The following is an 18,096-nucleotide window of genomic DNA, read 5'->3' as shown; positions in this document are numbered from 1 at the left end:
ATTTAAATCACTTTCATCGGCTTAAGAACTTTAAATGTAAGAAACTTTAACATTTTTATGAAAGTCCCAAATTCCGGTTACTATGGTAACGTCATGACGCAAAAACATAAGTTTTCATACCAAATCTGTAAAGGGTGTGATCTGAAGTTCCTAAATATATATGGGTTGATCACCATAATGTTGATGCAAAAGGGTGAAACATCACTTTGAAACAAAACATTGGGTTTTCATGAGTTCCACAAAAAATTCTTGGGAGTTAAGGGGTTAAGCGATCGGTCCCAAATGCAATATGCACAACTAGGGTCCTAGTGGAACCTACACATGAAATTTGAGAAAGATCCCTTCAGTACTTTCTGAGAAATAGCGGTAACAAACTTTAACTATCAAACTCCAAGATGGCCACCGGTCTGCCATTTTGTTGACCGATCAGTCCCAAAATACAATATGCACAACTAGGGTCCTAGGGGACCTTACATATGAAATTTGAGAAAGATCCCTTCAGCACTTTCTGAGGATTAGCGGTAACAAACTTTAACTATCAAAATCCAAGATGGCCGCCTGTCGGCCATTTTGTTGACCGATCGGTCCCAAAATGCAATATGCACAACTAGGGCCCCAGGGGAACCTACATGTGAAATTTGAAAAAAGATCCCTTCAGTACTTTCTGAGAAATAGCGGTAACAAGAATTGTTAACGGACGGACGGACGGAAGGACGGACGGACCACGGACGAAAGGCGATTTGAATAGCCCACCATCTGGTGATGGTGGGCAAAAAACAGCTTGCCGGTACTACAGTTCAAAATTCATTCCAATGCTGAAGATGTCGTAAAGGCGGTAGGAAAAGCGCCGAAACATTCCGTATAAGTATTACCTCTACGAAAACAGACGATACACATCGAAAGAACAACAATGGGGCACCCTAGGGGTACATATTACATGCGAGGTGTCGATAACTCGAGAGTATCGATAATAGCTGACTTTGCTCTAGTATCTAAAAATTTGAAACGATAAAGATAGAATGACTCTTTGTAAATTTCGAACGTCAAATCACGAATTTATAGTTGGAACTGGTAGATGGAAAAATATTAGTTATGAGAAAAATATCCGCTCTGCACTACTCAAGATATAGGTGACAAATTCCAATAATTGCTTAAATGTCCATCATTATCTAGATATAGGAATTCTTTTAATTGATAGCTACTTTTGGAAAAGACTGTGCTGAAATTTGACGAATTAATGAATTCCACCAGCATTGCTTCATTAAAGAAACTTGGTATATTTATAAGAATGATTTACAAAAATATTTACCCTCCTTCACGAAATATGAATGAATTTGTATGTTTAACTTATTGAAAGTTTCCTTTACTTACCATGCAGATTTATCACAATGAACAATTAACTTTAAATAACTACACATGTAACTTAAGTGTACTGAAATGGATGTCAATATGTCTGTATTGTGTATTTTCTCTATACATTGTAAATGTGAAAGAGAATTAAGTATGAAAGTTGAAAGCTTGAAAGATAGAAATGAATAATGGAAGGTTTATCGATTGAACAAAAACAGCATGACGAGATACACAGCGTCTAGTCCTAATAGGAAATCAAAGAAGCCTAGATACACAAGCAAAAGTAATTATATACGCTAGGTTACCTAAGGTCGAACTTTCAATATTTATGTTTTCATTAACATTGCCTTCAGGTTGAACAGCCTAATATATATTCCATACACAACTCGTCCACTTTTACTGCTACACCTTTACATGTATGATATCTAATCATTTGATGATAACTATTAAATAAACACGTATTTACGTATCATCGAAACATCGCAAAAGAAACATTCACTGGTTGTAAGAGTCTTACAGATCAAAATAAAAAAGACGACAAGTACACTTGAATTTGCTTTACTGAACACATATGTGTTTTATTTGAATATCGATATTCACAACTTTTTGTTTTTATCCCGCTTGCCTTTCTACTAAAGAAAGGTTCTGTAGTAACGGTAGGAGTCTTAATGAATAGAAACCTGTCGAATATTTCTAAATCCTTTAGTTTTATTGACATCTGAAGTAAATAGATAAATTGTCTATTATTTAGTAAGTTTGCATGCATGTATTGCAGAATGTCGTCATTGATCATGAAAATGAATACCAGTGACTCTGTCCCACTAAAACTGAAACACGGATGTTTTCTCACGGACGCGTCCCCTGTCTTACGTAGAGCAGTGAAGAGTTTTGTTTGTCAACAACTGTCAGTGGGTGTATGGTGACAATGGCGTAGTTAGCATGGCTGTGACCTTCACATTGACCAGATTCGGGGTTAAAGGTGAAAGCGAAGCATGCGCCTTCTTTGTGACATTTCTCTCCACATTGACCCAAGTTGGTCTTTGTTGTTTTGAAAATGTCAAAAGTTGGGATCCTGGTGGCACCCGTAGCCTTCCAGCTTGTCGGCTGTTTTCCTGTGAAATTAATCAAAGTATGCAGTAATTTACAATGCACGTGGATTCGTGTGTAAAGGTGTTTTATAGGAATAACGGTAAAAGCATGGATCACTCAATGTCTTATAATAAACGACAAGTTATCACCAACGACCATTTACGACGCTTGTGTTTTACATTCTAGTCTGCATGCGATGTATTGTCATGCCCACAGGCTAGGAGCACAAAATTGATATTCAGAGGAACTCTTGTCATGACAACAGCCACAGAACACCATAAAATATATACTAATTCGATACATAGTAATTACGGCTCAGTGTATTGTATAAGAACATAATTTTCAAGATTACGAAAATATCTGGTTGTAGCCATTTAATTACATGGAAGTCACTAGTTAAGATATCTGGAGGATATATATATGTATGTGGTGACATCAGTAATGTTGTATAAGTAAATGACAGCCACCAAAGAGATAAAGAGACCATTACTTTAGATATCTGGCGTCAGCCACTTCAAATGGCGGTCAAATACATATCCCAGACATCTGGCGGCCGCCGTATAGATATCAGATAATTATACAACCAGATGGCATTGCTTCATACTCCGGAAAAATATGTTTCTATGTGGTGACAGCCCTATCTCTAAATGTCTCTAATCTCTAAAATATTTTCATGATCCAACAAAATATGTTTGTATTCAATTCGCTCCCTAGATAACAGTTTTATTAATAAAGGAAGAAAACCACAGCGTGGATTAATCCACATGACTCTACAATTACATTAAAAAGGTTTACTTATACTTAAAGAGAAGATACAAACCTTTGTTGGAAAGCGGGCAGCCGAAAATTTCAAATCTGAACGCACAAGAGGTTGCGCAGCTTACTGCAATAACCCGGATGTAAGCAGTCTCGATTACTGAGTCTAGGGATGCTGTAACAATACTGTGATCATCTGTATTGCCATTGAATATCTGTGGACAATATGATCAGTCAGAATAACTATGATGTAAAGAAAATGTTAATCATACACTTACAGTCTCCTGTATACAAGAATCGGATAATACTTCGATACGAGTACCAATTTAGGGAATGACAACTTTCGTATTATATAGCCACTGCTGTAAGATGCTCTATTCATGTTATCCTAGCAGCCAGTAAATCCTCTTTAGGACCCCGCCCTTAGTCCGTAGATCAGATCAACATCAATTATACGAAATATTATTTTTCCGATGATGCTTTCCTCAAAAGTTGGTAGTATTCCGTATAGAATTTAAGGAGGAATAGCAATTTTAATAAAATAGCCTTTTATAAAAATTTTAATAAAAAGCCTTTGTATAGAATATTAAATGAAGCACCCTTTCTGACTGACGGCACATGTTCGTACGACGAGCGACGACGGGGGAATCATGAAAGCAATAGGTCATCCTGGCAAAAGGGAATTGGCAATGTGTTTATCAAAAAAGGATATTCCTTTTTAGCATGGATCCTATGGAAAGGTGGGAAGACAGCTCCTTTATGTTCATAGCCGAAAACATCCTGAGTGATATCATTTATCTAATCCGTGCCAATTGCATAAATGAACAAACGAATACGTTAAAGGGATGTTCAATAGAGTCTCACCCTGTCGGTCTCATTGGCTTCCTTGACGGTTGTCCATTCGGCACCATCGTAACTATATTTGACCTGGTAAGTCATCACGTACTGGTTAAATCCAGATCCTCTACTTTGTATCGCAAATCCAGTTATCTTTGAGGCTTCCCTCAATCTGACCTGGAAAAATTTAATACGGGACAGGATTTTACCAAAAGAACTCGGTCGATAAAATATATTCCAAAGATATTAACATGTTGATTTCTCTTCTGAAATGATAAAAACAAAAACAAAACAAAAATATAATCGGCCACGTGCACTGTCGTAAATATTCCTAGCCAAGGTTAAAACAATAATATAAGCATATAAACTTTAATCGAAAATAAGTCATACTTAATATCACGTTATGTACATATGAATGAGAAAAATTAAAAGCGAGTGTGTGAAATTCTTTCCATTTATAAAGCATTGATGACTATATCAAAAAGATAATAATTGTTTTAAGAAGAGCATGTGTAATATAATAATGGAAAAGTTAAATTTAAATATATTAGTTGTACCATTGAAATACATATATGTTTTAACAGTACATGTATGTAGTCACAGTCCATGTCTGTAAATGTGGTCTAGCCTTAGGGACCTGTCGTCGTGTCGCGTAACATGTTGTCGAGACATTGATGAAAGCTATTTAACCAAACAGTTACACATGACTATGATTTATCATGTCTGCTAATGATGTAACTTAGAATGACTCTGTGATTAACATTGATTTATAGATATTACTCAACACAAACATGTAGGGCTATTTAAAAGGCCATCAAACCATGCATAGATTGTCAACTTCCCCCAGTACTTGACCATGAGTTAAACAAAGAAACACCTCCCCCATTGATAACATTTACATGTAAATTACCTGGAGCATTGAACCAATGAAACCATATCCCCAAGGGGACGTCCATCTGGCATACTTCGGGAGACATCGGACGTCCAGATGATAAGGCAAATTCGCTGTGATGTCGGAGTCTTTAACTCCAAGATTGCCTGTCACAAGGGGCGAGTTACATGGCGCTACGGTATAAAAGTTATAAATGTTATTAATGCTACGGCATAAAAAGTTGGAACAAAGGTCATCAAGGACGTGTAGGCGATGTGATTAGACTTGCACGTGCAGGTCTACTTCTTACGCATCGTTTGATTGCCCACTGCAGTGACCAAACATTTCCACTAATTTTATTTTTGCAGATAGTGTCTGAGTGTATCTTTAAAGTATACTTTTATATATATAGTGAATGTGGTTTTCATGATGTACACATACGTTAGAAGTTGAATAAATCTATGATTCCTATATGGAATTATTCTTCATTTCCTGAAGTTCATTGAGGTGTTTTGGTACGATCTGAGATCTAAGACTCAATGCGTCACACCACTTTCTAACCAATTCCTGGGTCATCTTAACTAATGACAAGAAGTCAGTTAAAAGTACATGTATTTGGCTATTTGATTCATGTGACCTTTAGTTAAGGTAAAGTTTATTCATTTGAACACGTTTTGCAGTCATTCATCCCAGCATGTTATAAGCTCACAGACAGGGCTGTACGCCTCTTATTTATTGAACATGTAGAGATATGTGTATATCTGTATAGACCTCATGGTTATCTGGTTTAGAGGAAATTTTGTTTAAAAGAAAATTTAATTCAAATGGCCTTGACTTATGACTTCAATATGTCCTCACAAGCTATTCATCTTAAAAAAATCTAAATTTATATAGACACTTTAGCCAAATGACTAAAACAGTTGACCATGAAATCAAACTTACTTACATCACAGATTTCGACAGGACTGGCGTCTCAATTTTGAGTACAAAAAAAGGAGTATCTGTTTACATACGTGTACATATTTTGTTCAGAGAACATCCATGTAAGCTTCAATAGAATAATCTTATACTATGAAATAATGAAATCAAAACAATCAAAGTTTGTGGATGAACAGATATATAGATAGATTTAGACAATAAATAGATAAATAGTACCAGGTATGAAGATATCCTTATAATATTTCAATGATTTATGAAATATACATACCATACCACAAAAAAAAACCAAAATATCAATGTCCACATAATTTTTAAAGTTCGTACAGTATACTGTATTTCCTGAATAAATGTATTCATACATGTACCTCCTAAAATTTAAAAGAAACGTCAAGAGGAATCTGAGTTTACATGCTGTCAATATATTGATAGAATAAACAAATTTGTGTGTATATTGGTTTAGTAAAATACCTTTCAGTGATTTACCAGATAATTTAAAGCATATCATGCAGCTTTAAAACTGTGGCTTATTTGACTGTCATTAATCAAAATCAAACACGAAAGTACATTTTGCACAAGAGAGCTTAAAACAATTTTTTAACAGAATGGATATAAATGATTGATTTAATTGTAGCTTTTAATTACTGGGCCACTATGTTGTGTCAGATATGTTGTATTCTCATTATTTAATTTGTATTAAAATATGGCTGTGATGTCATCTATTGTTATAGCTTGAGGTATAGTAAGAGCAAAGTCTACTATTATCACCTACTACTGTGGAATAGTTACCTTTTGCTGTGGAATAGGTGAACTATTCCACGGGAAAAGGTAACTATTCCACAGTTGAAGGTAAACTTAGAGACCGGTGAACATAGCTTAGCATGTAGTCTGAAATACATCCTCATTCACTAAATCCACGGAGAGATGGATTAAATATTAACCCATGTACTTGTCAACGTTGTCGTGATGTATAACGTATTTTCATAATACCGATATATACAATTTTCATCACTTCATTCAAAAATAAATTTCATCATTTCTTACACAGCCTCTGTAATCACAATCAAGAAAAGAATTCACCTTAACAAATCCAGAGGAGAGAAGATTAAGATTAAATTCTTTGAGACAAATGCTGAATTCTCTGCTAAAATGAAATTATAGATGCAATGCTTGACATGATTTTTTTTCTATATTTCGTTATCCAAATCACTTCATATTCCATAAAAATGGCATCTATCAAACAAATTTACATCCCAACACCTTTAATGAAGATAATAATCTCAAAGGAATACTTTCAAAAACACACTCTTTTGCCACACGATGTCACTTTTTCTATATGTACCGGTAGTATTATGAACCAAAATATGGGATTACTTTGTTGGTTTTTTGTTGACATTGTAAATTTTGATTAGCTCCCTCTAAGGGCTGTGCTTCATGGAAAAAGATTTTTACCCAAATCACTTTAAATTTATATCCAGAAATCATCACTTCTGTGTTCAAAATCTTGATACAGAGCTACATATGTATGGTCCTCCATGTTGAACGGTTAAAACTAAACTGAGTAAATGTTTCAGTGTGAGTACCATATAGTACCTGAGAATGGTTCTGTACTATTTTTCTATATTTTCTATTGTGTTTTTCTATATTCTGTAGTATTTGTCTATACATCATTATTTAGTGCTTTTCTATAGCGCATCTATCTGTTGACAGCTGGTAATTAGATGGGGGACACGCTGGACCCTTAATCCGTGAAGTAATTAATTATCTACGGCCGTGGCACTTATCGTCTGCGGGGCTCCCTCAATTTTATTGCCCCCTATTTGAGAGGTATTAATCGCCTCCCATCCCCATTATCTATAACAAATGGCTACATCGGTCTGGAAAATCTGCCAGTGTCCACATCTATATTACACACGGTCAACATTTACTTGTGGCTAATCGTTTTTCTAAGTGTTATGTTTTAGTGTTGTTGTCAATTTTGGTAACCAGAGCCCACCGCTCCTGCAAAGGATCGAGGTGCTCCTGCAGCGCTCCTGCGCTCCTGCAGCGCTCCTGCAGGCTCCTGCAGGCTCCTGCAGCGCTCCTGCAGGGCTCCTGCATGTTTGGTATAAAAAAGGCACGAAACTGAAGCTCGTGGAGTTCAAGTGTTAGCTGGTTTGAATGACGGAGTTCAGGTGTTAGCTGGGTTAAATGACGGAGTTCAAGTGTTAGCTAGTTTGGATTATTGTTCAAGTGCACGTTTCTATGCTAGAGAGAGCGGAGTGGTTATCCTGTGAACTGTAACTGTATCCTGTAAATGCTATTGTTGCTGAATACACGTGGAACTTTATTACGGCGTTGAATTGTGTTTTACTGGACGACCCACTCTATTTTAATCAAAACTCGGGTATTGTGGCGGGTGCCTGACGCTACCCTAGAAGGCATCTACCGAGGGCTGCGGGCTGGGAATACTTAATTATATAACTACCGCAGTTTTTACGCTGCAATTGGTGGCAGCGGTGGGATTAGTCTGAGATTATTCACGTCAATTTGTTATGAAGCAGGATAAATCACCTCTAGTGGATTCAGGACTCGACGTATCGCCGTTTAGTCCGCGTGACACCAGCACACCCAGATGTAGGATGGCGGCTAGAACTCCCCTAAACAGGAGCCGTCAAAATAAAAGATTCAACGTCCTTCACAGATCCGATCCAAAAAACGCGACAATATTATGCTGTTCGCTGTTGATGTGCACATTGTCCTTAATAATTGTGCTATCTGGATTAGCTATTTTGTTGATGTACTGGAGCCATGATAACGTCCCCAGTGACATGCAACAATATACAAAGCTAGGAATGCCCTGTGGACTCTTTGTTTTATTCCTACTCATGATGACAGTGTGGAATACTTTTAAATTCAACAGGAGTAAGGACCATGCCAATGCAAGTGAGGTAAATGTCTGCCGAAATTGCAATAACTTTCCGTTCCAAATACCACGTCAGTTTGAATACAAAGTACAAAGAACTTTCAGTGGAAAACGTACAGATATATGGCCAGAGTTCATCGATTATTTTGAAAACATTGCCGACCTTAATTTGTGGAACGATGAAAAGAAAAGACGAATTATATTAACTACTCTACGCGGTCAGGCTTCGACATATGTATATGGTCTACAACCGTTATACAAAGGCAGCTATAATCTTTTGCTGCGGAAAATGGACGAACGATTTGGATTCAAAGCCATGAAAGAAACCTAGGTAAAAGAAGCCAGATTACGACGACGAAACAAAGGAGAGCCACTAAGAGATTTTGCCCAAGCCTTGGATGATTTGTACAGGCGTGCCTATCAGGACAAACCTGATTTAGCAAGAGAACATTCCCTTAAGGCATTTCTAAATAAGTGTGGCGATACTGAGGATTTTCGTCTCGCGGTAAAGAGAACGAAACCGAGGAACATTTCAGAGGCAGTGTCCAATGCTATTCATGAGGAATGTTTACGCGCTGGGGAAAGAGAACTACAGAGAGAAAACATGTCAAATATGAGACGAGGTTTTCGAAGTTTTAATGAAGAGAGAAGATATATGAACAATGTTCAAAGAAGAAACCGTGTGTGTAAGGGAAACACACATAATGGCATGTCTCATCAGAGTAATCGGAGCTCTGAAAAGAACCCGACAAGAGACTATGATCGCCCAGGTCATGTAAGTGGACTAACTCAACATGACAATCGGGCAAACACGACTAAGGGGATAGGGGATAAACGGGTAACCGATTGTACCAGGGAAAATCTCCGAGCCTCTTGTCGGGAAACGGGATATAACCTCAGGTACAAAAGGTCGACCAGAACACTCCATAAACACCCAAGTCGTGAAAAACTCGTAGTCAATGACAGGTCCCTTACTTCCGACGATCGGAACCTGTGTCAGAAGCCATATAAGGCTCGGAACAATATTGGAAGTGGTGAACCAGAAGTGTCAACTACTGCCGATAGTGAGCATCGAAAGTCAATAGAAGACTTCACTTCACATTGTATGCAATTATACAAGGAAGTTGACGAAGAAACTTATTCCGATCCAGAGTCAGGAAGTGAAAGTGGTTATGAAACACTGACAAGCGTGAAACGAGAAATGAGAAAGAAACTATCCAAACGTAAAATTACCCACGCGATTAAAAGAGAAAAAGACTGAAACGGTGAACTGTGACATTCTTGTGGATCATTACTAAAGCTGAACTGTGACAATTTTGTGGATTATTACTAAAGCTGAACTGTGAAATTCTTGTATTATTACTAAAGCTGAACTGTGCCATTCTTTTGGATTATTACTAAAGCTGAACTGTGAAATTCTTGTATCATTACTAAAGCTGAATTTTGACATTCTTTTGGATTATTACTAAAGCTGAACTGTGACATTCTTGTGGATTATTACTAAAGCTGAACTGTGACATTCTTGTGGATTATTACTAAAGCTGAACTGTGACATTCTTTTGGATTATTACTAAAGCTGAACTGTGAAATTCTTGTATTATTACTAAAGCTGAACTGTGACATTCTTTTGGATTATTACTAAAGCTGAACTGTGACATTTTTGTGGATTATTACTAAAGCTGAACTGTGACATTATTTTGAATTAAAATAATTATCGAATTGTGACATTCATCTTGGATTATATATTAACGCGGAACTGTAAATTCTATTTGGATTATTATCATAGTAAGGCAGTGGCATTAACGTTGATCAATTTTGATACTAAATGCTTTGAATGTCTTCCTCGTCAGATTACTTTACCTCCATTATAATTATGCATCTAATATGTATAATCAGATTAAGTTTTCTTCTATCGATAAATGATAAGTGTAAGTTACCTTTACGATATATAAACATGTGACTGAAAGTGTGTGAGTATCGTTATATGTACATGTACGACTCATCATTCGAGTTTCGTGCTAGGAATTTCTGAAATATTGAGCTTTGGATTGATTATGTAAAATTGGACTTTCGGTCAACGAGTTACTATTTGTTTCATAAGTTGTTACAAGTTAAGTTGTTCAGGCCTCTTAATTAGATGATCATGAGTTGATATTGTTAACGTAGACGGGTAATTCCAGTATAGTATTTGTATTGCTACAGTAGTGTACATGAAACAAAAGATTGTAGTTAACATTTGATTTTACTGGTATACGTAACACGTGTAATGTTAGTTTATAATTTGTAGGAACGAGGTAATGTCTCAGTAGTTTTTGGACATCGATGATTATCATGCCGAATAGGCGTGAGATTTGTTAGATGCTATTTAGTTTTGGTATGTGTTGTAAATAATGATTTTTTTGTATTCATATTCATAATCACGTTAACATCTTTATAAGGATAAGGAGTTTTAAGACAGCAAGCGTTTAGCTGAACAGTGAAAGTTCAGTGTTTCAAAGGAGGGGGAAGTGTACTATTTTTCTATATTTTCTATTGTGTTTTTCTATATTCTGTAGTATTTGTCTATAGATCATTATTTAGTGCTTTTCTATAGCGCATCTATCTGCTGACAGCTGGTAATTAGATTGGGGACACGCTGGACCCTTAATCCGTGAAGTAATTAATTATCTACGGCCGTGGCACTTATCGTCTGCGGGGCTCCCTCAATTTTATTGCCCCCCTATTTGAGAGGTATTAATCGCCTCCCATCCCCATTATCTATAACAAATGGCTACATCGGTCTGGAAAATCTGCCAGTGTCCACATCTATATTACACACGGTCAACATTTACTTGTGGCTAATCGTTTTTCTAAGTGTTATGTTTTAGTGTTATTGTTAATTCTGGTAACCAGCGCCCACCGCTCCTGCAAAGGAGCGAGGTGCTCCTGCAGCGCTCCTGCGCTCCTGCAGCGCTCCTGCAGGCTCATGCAGGGCTCCTGCATGTTTGGTATAAAAAGGGCACGAAACTGAAGCTCGTGGAGTTCAAGTGTTAGCTGGTTTGAATGACGGAGTTCAGGTGTTAGCTGGGTTAAATGACGGAGTTCAAGTGTTAGCTAGTTTGGATTATTGTTCAAGTGCACGTTTCTATGCTAGAGAGAGCGGAGTGGTTATCATGTGAACTGTAACTGTATCCTGTAAATGCTATTGTTGCTGAATACACGTGGAACTTTATTACGGCGTTGAATTATGTTTTACTGGACGACCCACTCTATTTTAATCAAAACTCGGGTATTGTGGCGGGTGCCTGACGCTACCCTAGAAGGCATCTACCGAGGGCTGCGGGCTGGGAATACTTAATTATATAACTAACGCAGTTTTTACGCTGCAATTGGTGGCAGCGGTGGGATCAGCTCGCAGTTTTTCGCTACAGTTCTTTCAAAAAAGCATTCAAAATATGATTCTTTATTTCCGAGTGAGGTAATGAAATGAATCATTAATAGGTATCAATGTTTAAATAGGTAGTAAGGGTTTATCTGGAGCTGTGGAATAGTTAAACAATACCCAGTGTAATAGTGGAGAGTACCAGTGACTTTCGGTACCATGTTTTAAGTATGAGAAATACCTCAAACTGTGGAATAGTCAAGATAATAAATAGTTCTCGGCCCTTACGGGCCTCGAACAATTCATTATCTTGACTATTCCACAGTTTTCGGTGTTTCTCCTATACTTAAGTTATTTACTTGTAGGGGCCGCGGTGGCCGAGTGGTTAAGATGTACCGACATGATCAGGTCGAGCGCGTATTTAGTATAATCCATGCCCCAAATTATCCAGTCGAAGTAGCGGAAGTGCATTTTAAGGTTGCTCATAATTCTATATTCACGCGCGACAAATTATTTAGATGTGGAATTTCGGATACGAATGTATGTCCTGTCTGTAAACAGGCAACGGAAACGTTATGGCACTTGTTTTTAGATTGTCCCAAATTAAATGAATTTTATGTGTTTTTTAATGATTTTGTCAAAAAGTTTTTTTCTGGTACTAGTGATGAAAACAGAAATGGTATAGACTGGCAACGTTTGATATTGCTTGGATTTTATGAGAAGTGGAAGAATGTAAATCATCATGTAGTTAACTTTACCTTAAGTGTTGCCCGATTTTGTGTTTTTAAAAGAAGGAATATTGTCATGTGCAATGAAGGAAATGTGGATATTATCAATTTTTTCAAATTCACGTTCAAACGTTTGTTCGATATATTTTTCATTATTTTATAAGTACGCATAAAAGAGTTTTTTTCATAAAGTATTTCATCTCTTCAAATGATATTATCGTACTAGACGACTGTGATATTCAAATTATTTTTTAAAACTATTTACGAAGTTGTGAGTCCTATGATCATGTATTGCCTGTATTTACAGTATTAGTGCAGATGTTTTTATGATTATTTTTATTTGTTTGTTTTGTGAGGAACCTCGGGGGACCCAACCACCGGGGCCCTATTGACGGGAAAAATAAAATTATTTTTATCCTTGGAAAAAAAAAGATGTACCGACATATTACCACATGCCCTCCACCTCTGGGTCGCGAGTTCGAATCCCATGTGGGGCAGTTGCCAGGTACTGACCGCTGGTCGGTGGTTTTTCTCCGGGTTCTCCGGCTTTCCTCCACCAACAAACCTGGCACGTCCTTAAATGGCCCTGGCTGTTAATAGGACGTTAAACTAATCAAATCAAATATTTACTTGCATTTGCTTAATACCTTTTAGTGTCTATCGATAATGTTAATTGTTACGTATACAGCACATTGATTATACTTTACAGTCTGTATAACCATACTTATCAAGTGCTGAATGCTAGTAAATTAGAAATGAACCATTAGCTTATTTTTTTCCAAACTGGAGATTATAGGCCAATATAAATTGTTAAATATTAAAATCAACACAAAGTTATATTATTGGTAAAAAATATATATGTAATAATGAAAATGATAATCGCTTTATTAGTTATCCATATGAAAGATATATCTTTCTCTTCATGAAAGATATATTTTTTAAATGCACTTCTCCAGTAATATTTGAAAAAAATATATTAATTAAACAATGACTTGAAATATCAATCTTAGTTCGAGGCCCGTCAGGGCCGAGAACTATCCATTATCTTGACTATTCCACAGTTTTCGGTGTTTCTCAATACTTAAAACATGGCATCTACGAACCTGTACTCCCCGACTATTACACAGGTCTATTGCATGTGAGAACCGGCAATCACTGACAATTCTTGACCTCTGTGCAAGTAGGGTCATATTTTATGTGAATTTATGTATTAAATAAAAGTGGTATAAAAGTGAATTTGGAAGATGTTCCAATATTTACAAATATCCACTTTGTATTGAATAGTAATATTAATATATATCTATGCCGTGCCGTGTTTTATTCGCGTATGTAATATATATATCGTATGTACGTATATGTTTGTGTACCCGTTAGTAGTGTTCACTGACGGACTTTTATGACGGACAGGACATGTGACTGTTACGGACATTAACGAAGTTGTTCGATTGGTCGGTATTGTCAGTACTATATATCTTTTTGTATTTCAGGATATTTGAATTTCGTCTCTGTTCTTTGTTTCTTTTGCTCGGTCCCGAAATTTAATCATTTGGGTAAGTCTTGCTTTTCGGTTGTTCTATTATTTGTTCTCTATCTTGGTTAATACATTATTATATTCTCCCAGTATGAAAATGGTTTGAATGTGATTACTATAATTTAGATAATTTTAAAATATGAAATATATACGGATATATGTACATGTATTGTATACATGTGATCCGATTGTAATTGCCTGAATGTCCTGTGTTTACTCTTGTGTTATTCTACCTGAATGTGAGTATGGAGTGATCGTGTTCCTGCCCTGCTGGTTACCTGCTTTGTGGTTAGTATTTTCACTATTTTAGTTGTCTATTTTAGCTGATTTTCTTTATTCTGGTTCTTGTATGGTGGTATATAGGTGTAGTTTTACTTCGCCGGTGGTAGTTGATTTTCTGAATTGACCAAGATACTATAACCGACATTACACATCATGACTTCCATGCGTTTATTTACCTAAATGTTGTTACAGTATTTATGTTGAACTCCTGCGCCTGCGATACGCTGTATTTTCTATTCCGGTTTCTTTCATTTCGCGTAACATCGATTTATTATTTCTTATCTTTAGAAATTATTCGAGTTTGGGTTGTTTGTATTTATTTTCCGTATTATCGTATACACACATGTACTTTATGTTTATTATTTGTAGGTTATTTCATGAGGTAGTATTGTGTATTGCTTTGATATTGGTAAGTTGCCTGCCCTTTGTGCATGAGTTATTGATTACCTCCCTTTACTTGATCTATTCTTGGGTATATTTCTATTTGCAATTTAGAATTTCAGGAATTGGTGTTTTCTTTTCAGTTTACCTAGACTCTGTCGCAAATTTTTTTATTCGGTGTGAGATACTGTTGTAATTTTCTTTAAATATTTATACATTCAGACTTTAGTTTTGGTTTGACTTGTGTTTACTTTGATTTCAACTGTATGTTTACATTTAAAGTATTTTGTTGAATATTTTTGTGAATGTCAAGCTTCACGCGGACTTTAATATTCCCTAATTTATTTATTTTTGTGTGGTATTTCTTACTCCTGTATTTATGTTTAATTTATTATTTTCACAGATAATTGTACTTTGATTTATAGTTTATATTTGTTTCAGGTTTTTGTTTTTTCCTATATTTTTCCAGTTTTCAGCATATTTTTGGACTTTATTTTTTAAGCGGTGCCAGTTAACATATTTTATATTGGAGTTTCATGACTGTATTACTAGTGTTTTTATGCTTGTGTTTTTTGTGTAATATCTCAACTATGGCGCAGTCAAAGGAGAAACAGCTGGAATATTTAATTGATGCTATCTCGAGTATGGATCTTAATCCGGAATTAGAATCCAAGGTTGCTGCTGCCAAGTGGTTAGTTGATCTTATAGCAGGAGGGAGGAGCAAAGTCCAAAGTTATGAAGCAAGAGATGGATGCACCCCTTTTACCTGTAGATGATCAAGGTCAAGTTCACCGTGAAAACATAGTTTCTCCAAACACGTCCAGTTCTTTCTATGTACCGAAAATCTCTATATTTTCTGGATCCCCACAAGTACCCAATGGAGAAGTATCTTTTGAGCAGTGGATCTATGAGGTTGAGATGTTACAGCGAGAGGCTGTGTACAAGGAACAAGCCATTTTCCAGGCTGTGAAAAGATCTTTGAGGGGTGAGGCAGCAAAGACAACCAGGAGACTTGGGTCTGCAGTTACATTACAGCAGGTTCTGGACAAGATATCGGCTTTAGAGGATTTGTTAGCTACTTTCTATTCAGCAAAACAGACAGATACAGAGACAGTGACATCCTGGGCTAGTAGACTTGAAGATATTTTGGACAAGGCTAGGACCAGATGATCTCTTACTCAGCCACAAATATTTGACATGCTGCAGACCAAATTTTGGCGAGGGCTCAAGTAATCACTTCGTGATGTGACAGATCATAAGTTCGATAGCATTATGGATTATGACAAGCTGCGTATTGCTGTGCGCCAAGTAGAACAAGCGGATTCATCACCTGAGAAGCCAAAGCCTGTCAAGGTTGCTATGCCTCATGGAGATGAGATGAAGGAGATGAAGACCTTGGTGAAGGATCTCACTACCGAGATGTCTAAGCTGAAACAGGAGTTAGCCGCGTTACAGCTGAACAAGAAATCGACTTATAATCGACAGCCTGCTTATAGGAATTTTAATTCGCCATCCCAAACGTTTGGACGACAGGACAAGCCTTTCCCAGATAATGTCAGTTGACCGGTATGCTGGAGATGTGGACAGCCAGGACATATGAAGCGGGACTGTAGGGTGAACCTCGAACACAGCCGGAAGTCTTTAAACGCTCGGATACCTACAGGCCTTGGGCACCAGTAGGCATGACTTGACGACATTGCCCTGTTATACCTGAAGATAATTGCACTAATTCAGCATTAGTTGGACAGTGTACTGAGGAACAGCTGAAGATTTCTGGAATTGTTATTACTGCATTGTTGGACACAGGATCTGCTGTTAGTACCGTTAGTCGACAGTTTTATGACAGTAATCTCAGTCATTTGCCACTACAGTCTTTAGGTAGCATTTTGGACATTGAGTGTGCCGGAGGAGAGGCATTACCTTATGATGGTTTCATAAACACAGATATAGAGACTACGATTGAGGGTCACACTACTCCAACGTCAGGACTCCTACTTGTTGTACCGGATACCAGATATAATTTCAAGGTGCCAGTGGAAGTTGGGACCAACATCTTAATGGAGATTATGAACTCTTGTAAGCAAGTTTATGCTGATAAGCTGATGGAAGGGGCCACACTCTCAACACCTTGGTATGTGACATTTAGATGTATGGCGTTGCGTCAGCAAAATCTTACGAGGAGGAAATTTTGTCTGGGCGTGGTCAAGAATGCAGAAGGTGCACCCGTCAAGATATCTCCTAACAGCCAGGTAACCACCAACGGCTATGTGGATTGTGAGTTGGAGCATACACCTACCAGTGCTTACCTCAAATCGTCAGAGGAATCATCTTTAGCAGACGATTTGGATATTTCACCAAGCCTTATCCAATACAGCTATAGGAGGAATGGTGTTGTACCTGTAACCATATCCAACATCACAGCCAGGAATGTTACTATACAGCCACAAGCAGTTTTATGCGAGATTCAGCCTCTTAAAGTGAAGTGATGTTTGCGAGATGGTGACATGGATTCAGCAGATAAATCAACTTCGATGGATGCTGATATGGATGCATTGTTTAAGATGAAGTTTGATGACAGATTATCAGACGAGGAGCTCAGTATTGGGAAACAGTTAATCACCAGCTTCTCGGATATATTTTCTAAGGGAGATATGGACCTTGGTCATTCCTGTTCATCATGGTATAGATTTGACTGATGAGGTGCCGTTTAAGCAGGGTCATCGCCGTATCCCTCCAGCGATGCTTAGCGAAGTCCGTGATCATCTACACCAACTGTTGGATATTGGTGTGATACGTCGGTCACATTCACCGTGGGCTTCAGCTGTTGTGTTAGTCCGTAAGAAGGATGGACGACTACGTATTTGCATTGACTACCGTCAATTGAATTTCAGGACCATTAAGGATTCATATCCACTCCCTAGAGTTGAGGAGATCCTTGATTCACTATCAGGCTGCGACTATTTTTCTACACTTGATATGAAAAGTGGGTATCATCAAGTTGAACTTCAGGAGGAGCATAAAGCTAGGACTGCCTTCACAATTGAACTTTTAGGGTTCTATGAATTTAAT

The 18,096-nt window shown here is 37.2% G+C and overlaps 1 protein-coding gene across 1 annotated transcript in view; it reads right to left on the bottom strand.

The window, feature by feature from the left end:
• Positions 1 to 1,902: 1,902 nt before the first annotated feature.
• Positions 1,903 to 18,096, bottom strand: part of LOC138326368 (lactadherin-like) — a 33,579-nt gene continuing 17,385 nt past the window's right edge. Inside the window, exons 3-6 of the mRNA XM_069272480.1 lie at positions 4,943 to 5,097; positions 4,060 to 4,209; positions 3,260 to 3,410; positions 1,903 to 2,462 (exon numbers count right to left, since the gene is read on the bottom strand). Coding sequence (XP_069128581.1) covers positions 2,197 to 2,462; positions 3,260 to 3,410; positions 4,060 to 4,209; positions 4,943 to 5,097 — 722 coding nt within the window. The 3' untranslated portion in view covers positions 1,903 to 2,196. The remainder of the gene's footprint in view (positions 2,463 to 3,259; positions 3,411 to 4,059; positions 4,210 to 4,942; positions 5,098 to 18,096) is intronic.

This window comes from Argopecten irradians, chromosome 6 (assembly GCF_041381155.1).
Source record: "Argopecten irradians isolate NY chromosome 6, Ai_NY, whole genome shotgun sequence".
Taxonomy (NCBI): domain Eukaryota; kingdom Metazoa; phylum Mollusca; class Bivalvia; order Pectinida; family Pectinidae; genus Argopecten; species Argopecten irradians.
Note: the sequence above shows the minus strand (reverse complement) of the source record. Positions and strands in the feature narration are given on the sequence as shown.